Source organism: Mustela putorius, unplaced genomic scaffold (genome assembly GCF_011764305.1).
Source record: "Mustela putorius furo isolate JIRA1106 unplaced genomic scaffold, ASM1176430v1.1 tig00003898_pilon_pilon_pilon, whole genome shotgun sequence".
Taxonomy (NCBI): Eukaryota; Metazoa; Chordata; class Mammalia; order Carnivora; family Mustelidae; genus Mustela; species Mustela putorius.
Genome location: NW_025422047.1, coordinates 4293644 through 4313762, shown reverse-complemented (window position 1 = coordinate 4313762; position 20119 = coordinate 4293644). Strand labels below are relative to the sequence as shown.

Below are 20119 nucleotides of genomic sequence, written 5' to 3'. Positions count from 1 at the left end.
TTCAGATTGGGTCCCACTAATATGTCTAAGGGAATCTTGCTGCCAATTTGCCCATGCCACTAATACTAGAATGTTTACTATGGTGTCAAGGTTTGGGAATCAGAAATGACATAGCTCCTGCCTTGGGAAAGTTCACAGTCAAATAGGATAGAGAAATTAGTCAACAGATAAGTTGTAAAACAAAAGTAAATATGACAGAGGCTAGGGGAAACTGCTGAAGAAGTAGAAAGCAGAGTACCCCAACTCTGTTAATGAAAACTGGAGAAAGCTTTGCCAAGGGGTTTCCTTTTTTCACTGGGTTGTGGAGGTTGAATAGGAGTTTGCCTTGACAAAGAAGAATGGGAAGGAGAGGAATTAAAATGAAGGGAAAGGGCATTCCAGGCCAAGGGGAAAGGACTAAAGGCATGGAAACTTGAATGATTCCTTGGCTCAGAAAAGTCTTTAAAATTCCGCAAATGGGTCTATTTCAAAATCACATTTAATTTGACACTTACATCCACAGGGAACAATAATGAACCTATCTCTAGATAATGGATATATCTGTCCATGTAAAATAGGTACCTGCTTGTTTCTTGGTTCATACTTAGTTTTAAATGTGCTGTTGCCCGCTATCCCCTTGGAACATGGATGTAAATATATAAGACCTCACACTTAGGGTTTGTGTCTGGGGCAGTGAGGGCTTATCCAGTCTCTAGTTTGACTTTTCACATTCTCTTGTCCTCTGAGCAGGTTAAGGGAGAGGATAGAGGGTATGAGCCTGGGCTTTGAAGGATAGCGCATTCTGCCACTTCCTAACTATGTGACCTTTGACAAGTTACTTAATTTCTTTGAGTCTCTGTTTTCTTATCTGTAAAATGGAATTGGTAATAGTAGCTATTTCATTCATTTGGTGTGAGGATTGGAACATCGCAAAAGCCCACTGAATGTTACTTGTGATAATGAAGATAATGACAGTGACGGCAGTATTGATAAAGAAGAGGGGCCTGTATTCTAGAGATAGGGAAATGGTGCGGAAAAGGGACTACTATACTTAACATTAAATATAGACATCTGAAGTACTCTATAAATGTGTTTGTGTGTGGAGGCGGGGGGTGTAGCAGGCAAAAATATGCAGTTCATTCATGAATAAACTTGGACACTTGTGTATCAATTGGTGAGTGATTTGAAAAAGATACAATTTAATTTGTATGCATATAGGTTTGTGATCATGTACATAAATATCTACGTATTTGTCCATATACCTAATTCTTGGAAATAGACTAATGAGAAGATACATGTATGTGCATGTGTATGAAATTAGTGAATTTACATGGCACACAATGAAAATGATAATGCATACAGTGAGTTTCTGTTTAGCAAAAAAGAGGAGGAGGAAAGCTATGTTCTCTCAGATGAGGTATCATTCTTTTTTACAACATATATTTTGTATGACTGTATTTAACTATTAAACCTGGTCCAAAACTTGGGGAAGTGGGGATCAAATAATGCACCACTGACTTACCCAAAAGAAGTACAAATGCCACCAACCAAAATACATGCTTATGTGTCCTCATATCAGATCAAGAGATCAATTTTAGATGACTGTTACTTGACGATGTACCAAATGTCACAGAAACCTTATTCTACCATTTAAAAAGTGACTTTGGGGCAGGGGGATATATGGCTTTGATCACAGTGCTATGAAGTGCTGAATAGGACTGCACAGTGCTCCCAAGGTCCTGACTATATGGACAGTGGGTGTGGCTTCTCAAGTATTTGTAGCATCTCTATGCTCTGAAGGTCAGTCTGGTGTCTCCACTTGGATGACAATAAACCCGTTATAAAAAATCCCTAGCCTCAAAGCCTACTGCTATACTTCAGGTAACTAAAGCCCTTCAGGTGAAGGCTTTCTTTTGGGAAAAGCCGCACATTTCCTTTTGAAAGTTGACCCGTCTGGACCAGCTCTAGCTCAGCCCCAACTCCTCCACCGTAGATCTAATCTCTCCTCTGCACTTAGACCGTCACTTGTGAGATCTAAACGTTGCTTAGATCTGTCACTGATAACAGGGTTCCAATGAGGTAATGCTCTGAAAAGTGAAAGATAACCTACGATATTAATGTGAGCATCCCAGTGGACGGGACTTGAAGTTGCAAGGATTCTAGTTTATCCTTGACTACGCAGAACAGTGGACTCTTGAACAACAACCTAAACTCCTGGCCTCATTTTTCTCATTGGTAATTGTCGGGTTTGGTTTTGTTTCTCAAGGGCGGTGGAGAAGGTAGAAAGGTAGAAGAAGGTGGACCCTCTTGCCTGCTGCTTGGTATATCTGGTAGGGAAGGAAGGCCACATCCCCGTGATACTGGACTCATCATAGCACGTCGTCACTGTTTGTATCATTGGTTTATTCCAGGCCAAGAAATTGATCTCTAAAATACAGATAGATTTTTGGCTAAATGGAATAAGGCAATATGCCAATGAAAGGAAGTGATGGCCTTTTGCCTAGATAGTTTCTATGGTCTAGATTTTCTGGACTGGAAATTTCTGCTTTAGAATTATCGGAGGATCCTCTCATAATGTGTCCGTATCCGTCCTTGATTCCCTGACCACATAGCTATGGGTATGGATTCTACCTACACCTGGATACCCAAGGTATCCCAGGATTTAGCTTCCTGTGACTAAACTCTCTCAGTAGTGTTTTTTTAGGTAGGTGTAGATTGGGGTTGCTTCCCAGAGCAGTGCCTTGCTCTGAGCATGGTATGCTTAGCTACGGAAAGTATGTGTGACTTCTCCAGAGCATGGGTGTAAATCTAGCCACAGATGCTCTCAAAATACTGTGGAGTCTCTCTCTCTCTCTCTCTCTCTTTTTTTTTTTTTTTTTTTTAAGATTTTACTTATTTATTTGAGAGCAAGAGAGTGAGAGAGGGAGGAGGATGCGAGGGAGAAGCAGACTCCTTGCTGAGCGGGGAACCTGACGGCAGGGCTCGATCCTGGGTCTCCGGGATCATGACCTGAGCTGAAGGCAGATGTTTAACCAGCTAAGCCACTGAGGCACCCCAGCACCTCAGAGTCTTAAAACAGGAGGAAGACCCAGAGATTAGATATAGGCCTTCAGATAGTAACCACCAGGGGTAGCCAGTTAAGGAGATCTTCTCTGTGCTCTAAAGCATTGCTTCTTAAACCTGCATGGTGGGATGCCTGGGTGGATCAGTCGGTTTAGTATCTGTCTTCAGCTCAGGTCATGATCCCAGAGTCCTGGAATTGAGTCCTGCATTGGACTCCCTGCTCAGCAGGGAGCCTATTTCTCCCTCTGCCTACTGCTCCCCCTGCTTGTACTCTGTCTGACAAATAAATAAACAAAATCTTAAAAAAAAAAAAAAAACCCCACAAAAAACCTGAGTGGTCATTAGAATCACTTGGAACACTTAGTACCATTCCGATGATTAGGCTCCACCCTGGAGATTCAAGGTCACTAGGTCTGGGACAGTCCAAGAATTTGCATTTCTCTTTCCTCATCAGCGCTAACGCTGCTGGTCCGCATTTTGAGAGCCAGTGTTCTAGAGCTTCTTTCTTTCTCTGTATCCTTCATCACCAGATGACTAGGGTGAAGCTCCATTGTGTTGGTCAGTATATGTGATGGAGAACACTGGGTTTCTTCTGCAGTGAATAAGCCCAGGGCTACCCTGCAATTCCTCACCACCACCACCGACGCTATGCATGGCAGTAGGATAGACTTGTGAATTCCTTACCTGTTCCAGAACTTGCATCTTCTTCCACATTGGAAGGTCATCTAGTTCAGTGGCTTCCAAAAACCAGTTTGAGAACCAGTGCTAGGCTGGTTGCTTACGCAAACCCAAGGAATGTGTTAAAAATATAAATTCCTTACCTCTGCTCTGGGGTATTTTGAGCCGATGAACCTGGGCTAATGTCCAGAGACCTGTGTTTTTCATGGTGTCCCCTGATGATTCAGTCCATTTCAGCGTTGTCTATCTACAGGCTTTGACTACTACTTTCCATGGTCACACACGGTACATTCCAGTAATACACAACTCTTGGGAGTATCTTTGCCCCAAATTTAGATTGTACCCTCAGAAAAAGGATGAGCAACCTTTTAGAAGGCGCATTCCACTATTTTTTTCTTTAGTTTTTCATCATCAGAGATGGCAATGCTGGTGGAATGGCCAGTGGTTCAGCCCCCACAAAAGGCCCTAATGGTCAGAGGGTTCTTCAGAGAAGCATCAATCCTGGTGTGTTTAGAAGTGACTGTGTGCACACAGGCAACCTGACCCCTGCGGCACTAAAATGAGTGAGATCGAGCCCATTTGGGATTCTCAGAAAGAGGGGAGGGCCCTTGCATAAGCTCCTGGATGAGTTCAGTCATTCCCTCACCCAACATAGAATTACTGGGTATCTGCTCCAGGTCAGATACAGAGGTGTGCTCTCAGGATAAAAAGGGAAGCAAAAAACAGTTCTTGCCCTCAGGAGTCCACACTTTTGAATCTTAACTTCACATGCTGAGACGTATGCTATTATGTTATCCTGCTTTCGGCACAAGCATCTGTGCTGATACACATGCACACACACACATGCACACACATACACACAAACCTCTTCAGCACAGAAACACGTTTGGCACAGGTGCCAGCGGTTGCCAACCATCTTACATGCACACAGCCTTAAAACAAGAAAACAATGTCCATTTTAAGAGCCACTAACTCCATCATCCTCTGCACAATTTTATTGTAGGTTGCAGATTACACAGTTTCCTTGTTTCCTTTCACAATTTTTCTTTATGTTACTGTTATTTCTCCATCATGGAGCTGGTTCATCGTCCACTGGAATTAAAAAAAAAAAAAAACAATGGCATTTATTGTGTTATTTGGAGAGGAAAACTCCTCGCTTTAAGGAAATATAGATACTAATATTAATTTAAAAATCTAATGTCTAATATCTACTTACTATAAAAAAGGGCACATTTTTCTCTACAATCATCTGTGACACTGGATCTGAATTCAAATATTTTACACTTTCATAGAATGGACTGCTTTATATTAAAATTCATGTAATGCTCCTACTGTCACCAGTTTAAGTCAGTCATCAAAGGACACTCCATCTAGCTGTATATATAGATATATATATTTTTTTTCTTGAGCTAAATAGTTTGAAGGTGTTACCAGCCCTCTTTGCTTTTAAGCATGAGAAGGTGCACTGTGGAAATACAGTGTCTCATTTTTAAGGTCATTGATTGGGTGAAAAAGGCAAATGCCTTCTTCTTCTTTTTTTCTTTTCTTTTGGTTGAACTTCCCCCAATTAAGCAATTAACCTTTTAAAATAAGTATATTCAAAAATCTATCAAAAAGAGCTAAATGAGATTTTAACAAAATCCTGACAATTTCAGCTTAAACATATACACAGAAACCATATGTGCTTCGGAAGAAATATATACACACAGGCATTGTTTACAGTGTGTGTTTTTATATTTGGAAGACACTGAAGGAAGAGCCATTCCATACATACATTATCTGCAGTGTACATCCAGATAGCCCACATAGATTTTACATTAAGAGACAAAGATATCTTTATCCGTGGTGGGTAGACAGACAGACTGACCGACTTCAAACTTGGACTTGCAGTGTGGATTTTTTTTTCTTCCTCTTCTCCGGGTACTGCTTTTCAAAATTGCCTCGGGCTACAGAACAGCACCTCAGATCCCCAAGGCCCACTGCCTGGCTCCTAATAGCCACTCTCCATCTGTGTCACATGAACAGCTGATGAGATCGCTCCAGTGTCTGTATTTTGGAGAGTACATTCACCCAGGTTAAAATGCTAGGGTTGCCAGGGAGCAGTCAGAAGCCATTAGTGCGGGTGAGAATTTGCCTTGCAGCAGTTCCTTGGCATGGTGGAAAGCGTGTACGCGTGTCCCTGCTCGAGCTTGTGTGTGTGAGTGTGTGTGTGGGTGTGTGTCTCCTTGTGCAAGGATCCCTCGTGTACATGGGTGTATAGGGAGGCTAGACGGATGAAGACAGCCTAGGAGAGCCTGTACTGAAAAGTCAAATGCCTTTTGTTTCCCTGTACTCTGATTAGTTCTTTGACGATTTGGGGTCCCTTTGACTCTCTCTCTCTCTCTCTCTCTCTCTCTCTTTTTTTTTTATCATAACAGACGGCAAAGAAAAAGAGAACAGCAACTTCGGGGTCATGCTCTAGTGTTTGGGCAGATGGAAGGGAGCTGCTTTGCCTTGGGGCAGGGTGGCTGTAATGAAGTGGCCTGTCAGTCTGTAAATAGTGGGGGTCATCTCTTCCATGTGATGGAGGGTATCACATTGCAGTGAAAATGGAAATGTCAATAAAATTAATCTGCCAGCTCTTTGCTGTGGCTTTTCTGCTTCTCTGGTCAAAGAAGGTTGAGGGTTTTTTGGTGAGAAAGGAAGAGAACAGGTATTGGGGAGCCCACGGAGTCGACACCGAAGTTGCAAGGTGAGGGGCCCAGTGGGCAGGCCGTCTCGGGGTAGCCCCGACCAAGAGCAGGAAGCAGGTCTGGGAATGAGCTGGTGGCTCTCCAGCATTCCCCCGGAAGCTGCAGAGCGTCTAGCTCAGGCTACATTGAGCACAGAGTTTATTGTTTTAGGCTTTCTTGGACAAGGTTTTTACTTAGCATGGGATTTATGGCATTTACTGCTAATGAATGTCTATTCTTAAATTACAAAAACCCCCATCTCAGCGCAATTCCCAGATGTCCTTCCAGGACCCCGGCTTCTTAAACACCAGCAGGGAGCATAAACTCTCCACTTCTCTGTTTTCCTCTTTCGTGTGGCTCCAGGCTAATGATGTGCAAGGAAAACACAGCCATCTATAAAGCCCCAGTGCTGTCCCCGTATTCTTCATTTATTTTGCATTTGATTATGCCACAAGTCGGATCTTGTTTCTTTCCTTTTTTAAAAGTTATTAGTTCAAATATTAATGTAGGGATATGGCATATATTGCTGCCCTTGATTGATGCCTTCCCAAAAACAGGAAGACGTGCTCGTATGAATTTTAAGAAAGTAGGGGTCCTGCAATGCCTTGCCAGAAGAGTTTTTCAGATACATAATTTAGATGCCCTCCAGGCAGGCTTTCAAGGCATTTTTGCTGGAGGGCAAGAAAAAATAACTATGACTGTTAAAAGTAAATGATTTTTGCTAATGTACAATTAATGCCAGAGAAAGACACAGAAGACGAAGATGTTGATAGAAACTTCTGATTAAGTGAGCACCCTACCTTCATGTACCTCTTTTTTTTTTCCTTTTTTTAATGATAATGATCACGATCAGTGGTGCAGAGAGCTAAAAGTTTTCCTGTCATGCAAATGTTGAGTGCAGGGTCATCGGAGGAGTGTGTGAACGTGCGTGCTTCGGAGGTGACAGTCCTAGGAGGGGCTGAGCAGGCAGTGTGTTATGTGCAATGAACAGTGACACAGTTACTGTCACCTATGCAGGCTGCCTAGAATATATAGACTACAGAACATTTAACTTGATTACCCTACAGTATGTGTTCACTATGGGGATGGGGACGCATTTTCACCGAATGGGTTTCCTGATGGCGGTTTTCCCACATTGGATTCCGTAATTGACAAAGAGCTACTGCCCTGTGTCAAGCACACAATTATAATGGAATTAATGATATGGGCGAGTGTGAGACACACAAAATTAACATTTGAAGAGGGCTGGTTTAATTTTGTCTTTTACATATTTGTGTCTCCAATTATACTTTAATGAAAGAGAATATACCCGCTTAATGGATTTCTCTCAACAAGCTTAGCTGAGCTCGTCAGCTGCACATTGTCGTTGGCCCCCTTTCTGTGTTGTCTCTAATGTATTTTCCTTTTTTTTTTTTTTTTTTTCCCGACCAGGGGATGGTTTAGACAACAGTGTAGCTTCACCTGGCACAGGTGATGACGACGACCCAGACAAGGACAAAAAACGCCAGAAGAAAAGAGGCATTTTCCCCAAAGTAGCAACAAATATCATGAGAGCATGGCTCTTCCAGCATCTCACAGTAAGTCAAGATGAAAGAGAAAGTTTTGCTTTGCCTGCTGCTAGCATAGGACACAGGTTGATAACCGATTTAAAAAAATAGTAATACGTGACTGTTCTCCCTTTCTCGAAATCTGATGACCAGTGGAGCAGTTAAGGTTTTGCCAACTGTCACTACCCACCCTCTAGAAAGGAGGACGTTTTCGTTTTAAGAGGCCAGGAATGTACCTTATTCAAAACTGGTCTAGGGCCCTACACGGCATGTATAAGTCAATTTGTTATTTATGCTAAAAGGTATGAGAATGACTTCAGATAACACCCCTGTGACCAAGGGAAATGGCTGGAAGGAGCTCATGAGTCTGTAAACGCTGCTGATTATACTCTTAACTAAAGCCATCTCCTTCAGGAGGGCAAAAAATAGGGGGTGGGGGGGGCAGCACCTTGCCCCATGCGTGTCCAAGCTCATAGCATCAGGTTCAGCTGTACTTGCGGGAACCACGTGCAAACACGGCCCGTGTTTCTGGGACACACACAGAAGGGTTCTAGGTGCTCTAGCACCTTCGTCTGTAAGGTGGAGATTAGATTCTTCTTCAGCTGTTCAAGTCCATTTTCTTATAAGCTCACCCTGTTCCCTTCTGGGGAAAGATCAACTCTGCCACATTTTAAAGTAACAATGTATCTTTACCCTCTTGTTTGTATTTGGTTTTATGTGTCCGTGGTTGACTCTAAGGCTCTGGTGACAGGGGAAAAAAAAAAAAAAAAATCACAGTATATTCTCATAGAGGAACCAGGCACTCCTATTTCCCTGTTCGTCTGGAAATTCTGGGAAAACGGTGAAGGTGTCAGAGGTGGTTGCTTGCTATGATATTGTTTTCAGGCCATTCTCTTTAGGCTAATGCTTAAAAATAGAGTAGCCCACTGAAAGCTGAAGGTCTTCTTTGATTATCCAACTTGTGTGTTGCCACGCTGAATGACATTAGTTACAGTGTCATGGGTCCAGGACAAGGTTCCAGTTTTATTTATGGTGGTGGCCGCCGCTCTGCTCTTGCCGCCGAGCTACAAAGGGCAAAGGGTGGAGTGGTGGCGGGGAGGGTGGAGTGATAAATTCACATTCCTAAATCGGCCATTTTGATGTAAGGACATTAGTAGCAAACTAAGGTGTATCGATCTGGCCTGTGGTGTCAGGATTAGCTGGGAGAACCAACGAGGCTGCCCTGGTGGTGGTTATTCTTGCCTCGCAGCTATGGCCATTTCAAAGGTCAGGGCCCTGCACTGACTCGGCTCAGAGGAATTAGACAGAACATGCGGTCTCTGGGCTGATTACTTAACCAAAGACAAAATAATGAGTCCTAAGCAAATACTGACTAATTGAAAGGGCTGTAAATCCATTACATATTGGTCAGGGATAATCAGGAGTATTTAATCACTTTTATCTATTCAGGAGCACTGAAGCTGCAACAGCAAAGCCTTGAACCTTGCCATGTGGCTATTATTCTCATCATTATCAAAATTACTTCACAGCTGTTCTTTGCTACATCACCTCAGCTGGAGATTTACTAACCTGTAAAATGTTTTTAATTTGGAAGTCGAGTGAGTGTGAGGGGAGGGGCTTCTCATTTTTTTTTTTTTTTTTTTTTTTTTTTACGGAAGGTTCCTTTGGTTAGAGTAGCAAGTTAGAGAGGCAAGGTAGGGGCACAGGGATGGCAGGCACCCAGCTCGCTCCCCGCCAGCTCACCTGTTTGGCTTCCTCCCTCTGTCTTCCTTCAAGCTCAGCCCTTCTCGGCCAAAGGAAGAGGCTTCAACGGTGGCTTTCCAAGCACATGTCTCCATGCATTTGCAGTTCCTCAGTAAGCAAAGTCAACATCCCAGAACAGCCCAACCTGAGAGAATCAGCTGCTCTGTTTACAAATGAGGAAACTGAGACCCAGGAAGGGAAGTGATTAACTCAAGGTCAAGCTGCCACCAGGACCCAACCCTTCCCCGTGCCCCGCACTGTGCTTTTTCCACCCCATTACAGTCACTTTGCTACAACCCTTATCCCCGTTAAGGGTAGTATATAAATCTCACACAGCCTCTGCCACCAGTATGCTCAGCGTCAAGGGGGGATATAGGGAGAGGCCAAGTGCCGTTTTCTGTATCTGTTTTTAAAGCTTCCTGCTCCCCCCGTCTCTCAGAGCAGAAAAGACTTTGCACCTTTCCCTTCAAGCTGACCCTGTCCTTCACCAGCCATATTCTGGGCTTTGAGTCTCCAATGTTAGGGTCCGGAGCCCTTGCTAGACGTCCTACCTTGTCCTTTCAGTACCTTATCCCCCACCTCCTTGCCCTAGGCTCACCCCACTTTGCACTGTGGCCACTGGTGAAAAATGGTGGGTGGCCAGTGATGCTGGGCACCTCTTCTGGCTTTGCCGAGCAGGGGGCTACAAACCCACCATAGCACCGTCCCCCCCCCCCCACACACACACCCACCCTCTCCAACCATGAGAGTGCTTTCATCTGGTTAAAGGAACTCAAGACTTGGTGCAGAATTCCATGGCCAGCTGAAAAATTTCATTAATGCCTGCCCTTGGAGCAGGGAAGAAGAATCAGAAAACCTCAGCCAGCCAGTCGGGAAACGGGGAAGGCCTTCTGAAGTCAGCACGCCCCTGTGCCAGCTGCCCCTCAGTTAAGCCCATTAAGTTCTCTGGACCGTCCGTTGTCCCGTTTTTCAAACGAGAGGGACACCACGCAGGGTCTCCACACTGCGGGGTCCTTTCCCGCATCCACAGCGCTGGGTTCGCCTCGGGATCACGTAGCCAGAGCCCCGTTCTGTCCCAGCCCCTGGTCATCCTTGCCTCCCAGTCCCCCTTGCCTTTTCACTCGCGGCTGCGTGCTTTATTTTTCCCTCCCCATGACCTTCTTTCAAAGCTGCCCCTTTCATTACTTTCTCCCACTGGCTTTGTCTCCCAGTCTTTCCCTCTGCTCCCCTCCCTTGCCCTTTCTGCACCTTCCGTGTATCATAAGGAAATTCTCCTGGGCTTTCTCTTTGAAAAAATTTTCCCTCTTCATCTAGATTTCACCCCAACTGCAGAGAAGAGGTTCAGTCACTTTGATGAGGATGGTCCTGTAAAACTTTTCCTTTCCAGTCTTTAATGAGCCGAAAGATTTACTCAGCTATAATTCCGAGCTCAGAAACCAAGAATAGAGACCCCTCACTAGCGACATGTTAATTTAGACTTTCCTTACGTGCACTAACAGGCATGAGGAAGTCCTTGGAAATAGAGATGCCCACTATATTTTTCTGTCACTTAATTAATTTCAACTTTCAAAGTGAAATGTTGGCTCTAGCTCACTGAAAATAGATGTAGTCTAAATTATTATTTCATGTAAATTTCCTCACAAGCACATGATTCAATGTGCATTCCTCCATTCTTAGTCTCTTTAACATTATTTCAAACTGGTTTGTTCCCTTTTGTGCAGTATGACCTGTTCTTGTATTACAATAATCCCCGATGTACCCTTTTTTCTTTCTTTTTTTTAAAAAGAAGCTAATTGAATTATCTCATTATTTTAATTTGTTAAGCAAATGTATTTTGCATCTCAGGATGTGTTCTTAAAGAAGGGGGCTGCTAAGGCTTTGCCCCCTGAATGGGCCATTGGCCCATTTTGACATTCATGCATTCATTAACTAGCAGAACATAAAAGAACTCTGGTTGTATTTTTTTTTCCAAACACCCAACCAGCATGGAGCAACTTTTTCCAATAAGCCACAGGGGTCTCTCTACATATGTTCTCAACTGCAAGCTATTGTCACCTATTCTGAATACCTCAAAAGGCCTAGAGAAAAAAGAAGCCCACCTCAACAAAGGCCAACTGTAGCAATTGTTAAGTCTTAGTCTCAATATGACAAAAATCATTAACCTTCAGTTTTCTTGGAAGAACAAGTTCCACTACAACTGTAACAGTTAAAACCATCTCAAATTCCTGCACACCACCAGTTTTAGGGAAAAAGGTAATATGCTTGCAGCTGATTGATTATATTGAAGGAGATATTTAAACTAAACCCAAAGTAGCATTTATACAAAACAAACTAATAGACGAATTCGGGAATTTCCGTATTCAGAGTTAAACACTTCGAATTTAAATTTAATCTGAGGCTAGATAATTCATTTCTGGTTTCTAACTACCAATTTCCAAAGCATCTTTTAAAAGTTCCCTTTAAAAACCTCATAATAACTTAAAAAATAAATCCGTATCTATCTATCCATCTATCTCTAAATTGTGTATATATTTAGAAATTCATCTCCTGGAAATGTTCTATATACAATTACCCCCCCCCTTCTACTGGTTGATGGCCCTCCCTAGCTCTCAGACTAAGAAATCTAGTGAAGATTGAAGAAAGAATCTGTTGGAAATGTATGTGCTTTTGCTGGAACGTACCCAATGGCAAAAGAACTTAGGGAAATCCTAGGGAAGTATATTCCTTTCACTAACACATGGAGATTATGGTATCATAAAAGTAAGCCTGCCATTACAACTGTTTTTATTTGACTTCAAAGATAGTTAAAGAAAGAAACAGCAAGAAATAATACTGGGGCTAACGGTTTATTCATAACCGTGAAACACTCCTCCACGCCAAGAAGCCCTTAGTGTGTTCAATTAGGCTCTCAGGCACCTCCACTTGCCACCTTCGAGAGCTTTCTAGTTGTGCTGCAAAGAATGTATTTGGTCATGGAATGAAAACAGGAAGTGACATAAACAAAGACACCCCTTGCTTGTACCAGTCTCTAACTAAAGGTTTTCTTATTTGAAAACACGGGCCTAAAGCTTGCACGTAGGGGATGTGGGACTTCCTTCAAAGATGTGCATGCAGAATCAGAAGCAAATTTACTTTAAAGCGATGTTATATCCTGTAGCGTTCTTGAAACCACAGGTTCTAAAAACTGTATCCTTTGTTGCTGGCAAAATGCTTTGTCCTGCTCTAGACCTCTATGCTGGGGGAGAGCGATGAAGCCTGACATTCACACATTCAGTTGTTTGGCTCCTTGGCTGTTGGAGATTGTTTTATGGGATTTTGCAAGGGTCTCTGGTAAGAAATGTGAGTTTTAAAGTTTATCATCCTGCAGAGACCATGTACCCAAGTTGTGAGTAAATACAGCTCTGTGTTACTGTAGAGATATCTCTTCTCCAGTGGGTTCACTGAGACCATAGGACAGTGAACTTAGTCATCTCATGTTTTTACTCTGCCCACACAGAGGCACACACATAGACATGAGAGACAGACAGATGGAGGAAGACAGAGAGACACGGACTCAGACTATCTGGCTTTTTAACTAGTTCTCTTCATCTTATGTAGACCTAGATGGCTTCTTTTCTTAATGAGATGATCCAGCATTGAAGCTAAGAGCTCAGGACCTGGCTTTCTGACTGGGGGAGGTTAGATGAGTCCTACTTGAAGGGAAGCACTAAGTGTCCTTTCATGGGGCTTTCCGGGCATACAATTATACCAGGGTCATGACTATTAGTCATGCATTATCAGGAGCAAAGCAAAACAAAATATAGTGCCTGTAATCTGCCACCCAGATTTTTGATCTTGAGCAACTACCCTTTTTAACCTCATTTTCCATATCTGTAGAATGGGGATAATTCTAGAACCAGCTTAGGAGGGTTGTTGCAGGGATTGCCCGAGCTAATATAGAGAATATAGAGCATTCAGTTCAATGCCTGGCTCTTATAGTAAGGACATAATACCATTCTTATATTAGTCTAGCTGAATGGCCAGCAAGAGTGGAACTGGGCAGCTAAAGAAACCACTTGCTTACACGGTCTGTGTGAGATGGGGAGATCAGGTTTTGCCAGACAGGTCCCAGATGCCCTCAGCAGGAGAGAACGTCATCTAAATCGTGCCTTCTAGCTCAGTTATGCTGAATGACAGCATCTAAGGGTCCTGGTGCTAAGGGGAAGCAAAAGGGAGCATTCTCTACCAATAGTAGGTCCCAGTTGAGGCATTATGAACCGTTCCATAACCAGTTCCTTCTTCACTTCCCACCGTGTCCCAGAAGGCTCATCAGCAAATTCTGGCTTCCCCTTAGCACCAGGACCCTTGGATGCTGTCAAGAGGTCCAATATGTGAACAGAATCTAGTTTCCAGCTTCTTCAGAGTGTTAAAGTCTAGGCTCCCTGACAGACAGCATAGAAGACGGGGTTGGAGCTCTGTAATCCTGGGTAAGCTAGTCAACCTCTGAACCTATTTCCTTATCAAGAAACTAAAATAGTAAATAAAAATAAATAAATTAATAATCAAATAATCAAATAATTATTAATTAAAATAAATTAATAATTTAATAATAAATTAAAATAGCTGGTTGGTTGCTACATCAGATGAGGTAGTCGGTGTGTGACTGGGATTTGCTACACAAACGTTGAGTATGTTGGCTTTCTGGTTGCGTGTTCAGGTTGCTGGCTCCCAAGCTGTAGTAGTTCCTCATGAGATCTCTACCCCAGGATTTCCACTCATTCAGTCCACAAGGGTATCCGTGGAGGCTCCAATCATTCCTGTCGTGAGATCTCTTTCTAAGGGCCTTAATGGTTAACTAAATCAGCATTCCATGGACGTTCATTATTTCTACTTGAGAATTAGTTCCTTTATGATTCTGAGATTGATCTACTTAATACCAATTGCTATAGGCCAAGTGAATACCAAATACAAAATATTGGACTGACTTAGGCCGTGAGAGATGGCCTCTCTCACACTCAGAGATCTAGATGAACCCCGAATACAAGTAGGACTGTTGGTCAGAGAAGTCCTTTCGTGGAAATGCATATGCAGAAATCACAGCTGAAAAGCACCAGCAGAGAGGACTTCCCACAAACACACAGTGCACTGAGGCTGCCTCTAGCTGTAGCCCTTGCATTGTTTTTCTGCTTGCCAGGAGAAAACATCTGTGAATTATTTGAGTGGAACCTTATACTGGAGATCCTCTGAATTGGTGTCATCTCTGTTTAATTTCAGGAAATGATGTCACAATGCATTAAATAACAATGCTGGGTGATTTATTTTCCCACGGACATGCTGTCCTAAGCATTCCTCTTCTCTCGCAATGTTTCCAATTAACTGTAAGCTTGAGTGTTCTTCCTATTTCATAATGATTTTGAGGGGTGGGGGCGGGAGATGGGGGTGGGAAGATTGGTAATTTCAGAGGTTGCCGAGGTTCAGAGCTAATGGTACATCCATCACAGCCTTATTGGGACAGGGAGGGTTCTGAACATCGGGGCTGTGATCTTCAGTGTTGACCTACACCAGTGTTGGTTGGTTTTAAAGAATGTCTGAAAAAGAAAGCCTGAATGTTCTGATCCTAGCTGTCCAACGAGCTACCAGATAATTTTAATAGCGACCTGCATACTGTAGCTTCTGTCTCGATCAAAGTTTCTATGCACTCCCTTCTTGAGTAAAGAATAGGGGACATAAGTCAGTTCTGTGTGCCATCTGTCGTCGTTTTTACAATTTCTCAAATTAAAGAGACAGGCCAAAAATTTAATGTTGTGTTGAATCCTAGAAGCTCCTCTAGGAGAAATAAAATTATGACTAAATTTACTCTGTCTCTCTTGAGGAAAGGAAAAAAGTTGCATGTTGCTGTGTCATAACCTTGCCCTTGGAGTCTCAGTCTGGTGTTTGGGATCAGAGTGTGAGGGATTCTGCTCGTAAAGTCTCAGGTGTTGGTACTCTGCAGCCCTTGTCCATGCTCTGAAAGACTTCGAGGTCAAGTCCCCAGTACGGTAGTGGTGGCAATGGCCTTCTGTGGGGGTGCCGAGGTGTGTGGTCTCCTTGATACAAAAACATTTGGTTAAGAGATTTCCAAAGGATATCAAAGAATCCCATATAAAAAGTAGTTCAGCTGAGATAGATTAGGAAAATTAAGTCCCAGATTATGAGCGACTAGCTGACAGACACATTTTTAAAATGAGCAACTGGGTGAGAAGATTGAAGAATGAAATGCTTATTAAATTACCATCAAAAAGACACTAAAATAATTATTAGCTTAAAGTTTAACACCCAATTTCATAAAATATCACTCTAAGTATAATTGTTTAAAAATACGTTACAGAATTCAAAGAGATGGAGAATGGAGGACCCTTGAATAAAAGAAAATAGAAGGCATGTGCATATCTGAATATTCAGCTATTTAAAACCTCCAAGAATAGAGTGCCATTAAATGCTGTTTAGAGAAATCCGTGAATATTCATTCAGATCCTAGAGAAAGGTTCCATTTCTTCATTCCACACAACCACGGTTTGCGAGCTTATTCTGTGGAGAGGCAGTGTTATTGGAACATAAAGACCAGGTGGCCTGGGTCGTGAGACCGCTCGCTGTCCTTCAGCTTTGCTGCAGCAGGACAGAGTCATTAAAGTCATCTTCACACGCAGGACTCATTTTGATATTGGAGACCGTTGCTGCGCAGATTTCCGATGATGCCCGAAAACGCCCTGCCTTCTCCCTGCTGTAGTCTGTTTTTGCAGTTTGGAACAGATGATGAAGTGTAAAGGTGATATCCTGCCCCGCTGCTCCTGATAAGAAGTAGTGACTTGGGGAGGGGGCATGAGGTTGGTTGAAGGGAATTTGCCTTTAGCACATTAACGGGGAGGTGCCAGGTACCACTTTCTAAATTGATTGGCAGCCGTTGTTTACAGTATGCAAAGTAATCACGGGCACCCCTTAAAGGTGTATTATCCTCTTAAAACATAATAGTAATGCCATTTTCATGCTTTTACATTTGCTATTCATATTTTGAACTGCCAAGTCCCAAATCTGCCAGAACTGATTTAAGTTGTTTTTATCTAATAGTGAATAAGTTGTCAAGTCACAATATAATGGCAGATAGTTTTTCTTAAACTATAGTTTTACTTCTCAGTTATAATAGATAACACAAGTATTTGTTGACTCTGACTTGATTGTCCACAAAAAGAAAAATTGCAACTCAAAAGGTTATTATTGTAGGATTCTGAGATGATAAGAAATGAAGAGAATATAATTCTCTAGTTACTCTGAGCATTATAGAAAATTAACACGAGCCACTAGTCAGCCCTTTTCCAACCACCCTGCCTCTCAGTTTACTGATAACCAACTTGCCTAGCACGGCTGGATAATGAAGACCCACCCTTCATCCACCAAATCTTGTTGCTGCTCTTAATTTAATTTTAATACCTCAGTTTTCACATCATAATATAGATTGATTGATTGATTTACTTATGATCATTCCCCACATTCTGAAGTATTCCAGAATTAATTTTGACTTGGAAATAGCCGACAACTCCATACCTAATAATTTAGGTAAGGATAATCCCATGACTCAGGTCATACTCCAGTTGTAAAATGGCTTATTCTTAGCCTGAACACATGGTGTGACCCTGTCGTAAGCCGACAATAAACAACCCAAGTATACTGGGGTGGTGTTGCACCAGTCTTTTAAAAAGAAAAGAGCTTTAATCAATAGAAGAGATGAATGCTGGATTATTCCCTGTAGGTTTGGTGACATGTTGGAACTCTATAAAAGCAGCCTGATTTTTTTCCCCATGGTGAAAAGTTACAGGTTCCATTTCAGTGTTCCAAGACACCTGCAGGCAGCTCATGAGTGGTTACACTTGTTTTAACCTTGCTTCACAATGAGTTCTAAAAAAAGAAGAAGAAGAAGAAGTGTTAGGAGGGCACAGGCTATATGAAATCATTATTTAGTCAATTATAGGCTCAGTTCAGTTTTTGCATTAGTTTCCAGCAAACCATAAATTCAGAGCTATGTGGCAAATCCCTTCGTGATGGCACTTTGATGAAGACCCTTCTTTCTGCTTCATCCTGGAGCTTTTATGTTTGCTAGTGAACTGCTTAAGTGATAATCAAGTATGACCAAGTGAAAGGCGTCAGTTTTTAATATGACCTCTGTTATCAGACTGGGCATCCTTTCAAAAACAGTTTGAAAGTATGTATGTATGTATGTAAGTATGTATGCATGTATTTTTGCTGAGCAAGTTTAAAGTGTGATTCGGTTCTCTTTGGTTCTTACAAGCTTGGATTGTCTTGTCAATGTCTGTCCCAAATATGACCCCCATCCCTGCTTATTTAAAATGTGTATGTGATTAGTTAAGTAAACAGGAGGTGCTTAAATTCTTTTGAATCTGTGGTTGCTCCTGATTGGATAGAGAGTGGAAATATTTAGAATGAATCAGAGAATCGATGCTTTGCCTACCCTTTTTTTTTTTTTTTAAAGATTTTATTTATTTATTTGACAAAGAGAAAGATCACAAGTAGGCAGAGAGGCAGGCAGGGAAAGAGGGGGAAGCAGGCTCCCTGCTGAGCAGAGAGCCCTATGTGGGGCTCAATCCCAGGACCCTGAGATCATGACCTGAACCGAAGGCAGAGGCTTAACCAACTGAGCCATCCAGGCGCCCCTTTGCCTACCTTTGATAGTAAGCACAAGCTATTAATTTTTTGTGCTTTGCAAAAACAAACAAATATTTCAGGCAGGGAGAAAGAAATTTCTACTGTTGGCAGGAACACACATACGCACATACCCATACACACTCCAGCGGCAGCCCAGTTAGGATCAATGTGAAGTTGTTTGAGTAAGATCTTATTCCCAGTTCAACCTTTGACTTTCTGCATTATCTTGGGCAAGTCATTTAATTTTCTGAGTGCTGGGTTTTGAGTTGGCTGAGAGTAGCTCAAAACTGAGTTTGCTGAGGAATAGCACTTTGAAAAGGGCAGAATACTACAAAAGCATAAAATGATATTCATTAATGTCTTCATGTAATCCACCGAAATAATTGATTTGCTCTGTGTTAGCTCCATGAAACTGGAACTTGGATATGGGTGAAATGCTCTTCAGAGGGACTGTACTTGTTCCTTTTGACCTAAGTCTGTTTGAAATGAGGGGCAAATCCTACAGTTAGCATGAGACGTACAAGGAAGGCCAAAGACCTTATGGACCATTCATACTGTGGCACGGTTTATAAGGGCATCAAAAGTAAAAGTAGTTTTTGAAATTTCATAAACTCACACTGAAGGGAAAGAACTGGCTGAATGATAGCAAAGAAACCTCACAATGAACTTACTCCCGCTTGTACTATTACAGCTTTGGAACAAGCTCCTTGGGGATTTGGATATCTTCGTTCTTTGTCCATAAACTCTTCTATCCTGAGAATTAACCGGTTCACCAGTCTGCCACTTTGCATGCTGGCCAGGCTGATGAGGATGAGCAGCTTTGCATCTCTAAATCCTAGGAGAGACATAGAATTATCTCTGGTCAGCAAGACATTAGTGAGGTTATTTTATTTTCTTTTTTTTCCTGAAGATAGTTTCAATCTGGATGCTAAATCAGGCTACTTTTGATTCGACATCCAGAGATTTGTGAATGCTACAGCTCATAACACAGAATCGTATTTGAATAAGCATAGAATATGTATGGGAAAATAGTGAGAAAAGCTTGGAAATGTATATTGAAGCCCTAGGTTTAGACCCCACAACCCAGATATCCAAGTGAGGAATCCAAGTGTAAGTTAGAAATGGTGATACTGTGGTTTGAAAGTTGAGACTGATCTTTGCAGAAGCAATGCTTGCAATCATGGCATTAGGTAAAGGTAAGGAAGAGAGCACAGAAAGAAGGGGTTAATGGAGACAGTCTCTTTGAAAACTACTTTTAAAGGGAAGAAGAGAGAAAGTAATGAGCAAAGATAAAGAAATCAGATTAGTAGGAACATAATCAGATCATGTGAAAAAGAGAAGGAGTTTCAAAGCAGAGGAAGTAGATTCTGCAGAAAGATCAAGGACAATGATGACTAAAAATAAGCCTTTGGATTTGGCATTTGGGAGTCCTGGTCTACCTTTGAATTCTACAAGCTGAGGAGTGAACAGGCAAAGCTGGAAGGGAACAAAAGAAGAACAGAGGACCATGTGTAGGATCGCAGAGTTTAGCAGTGGGGTGGAGCAGGTGAATCAGGTGTTGCGCTAGGGATGGGAAGGGAGCCAGGCTGTAGGTGTGGAGGGGGGGAGAGGATGACAGTGCATAATGCGAGGATCCAAAGGAGGAAGCCAGTGAAGGTGGAGGTCAAAGCACAGGTAGAAAGGTGGGTAGGAGAATAGGAAGAAAGCTGAGGAAATTCGGAAAAG

General features: G+C 42.3%; 1 protein-coding gene across 9 annotated transcripts in view; it reads left to right on the top strand.

Annotated features, from left to right (window-relative positions):
* MEIS2 (Meis homeobox 2) overlaps nt 1-20119 on the top strand; it is a 208547-nt gene that overhangs the window by 55302 nt on the left and 133126 nt on the right. For all 9 annotated transcript variants that reach the window (XM_045067842.1, XM_045067843.1, XM_045067844.1 and 6 more), the window contains one exon: nt 7863-8008. In XM_045067842.1, coding sequence (XP_044923777.1) covers nt 7863-8008 — 146 coding nt within the window. The remainder of the gene's footprint in view (nt 1-7862; nt 8009-20119) is intronic.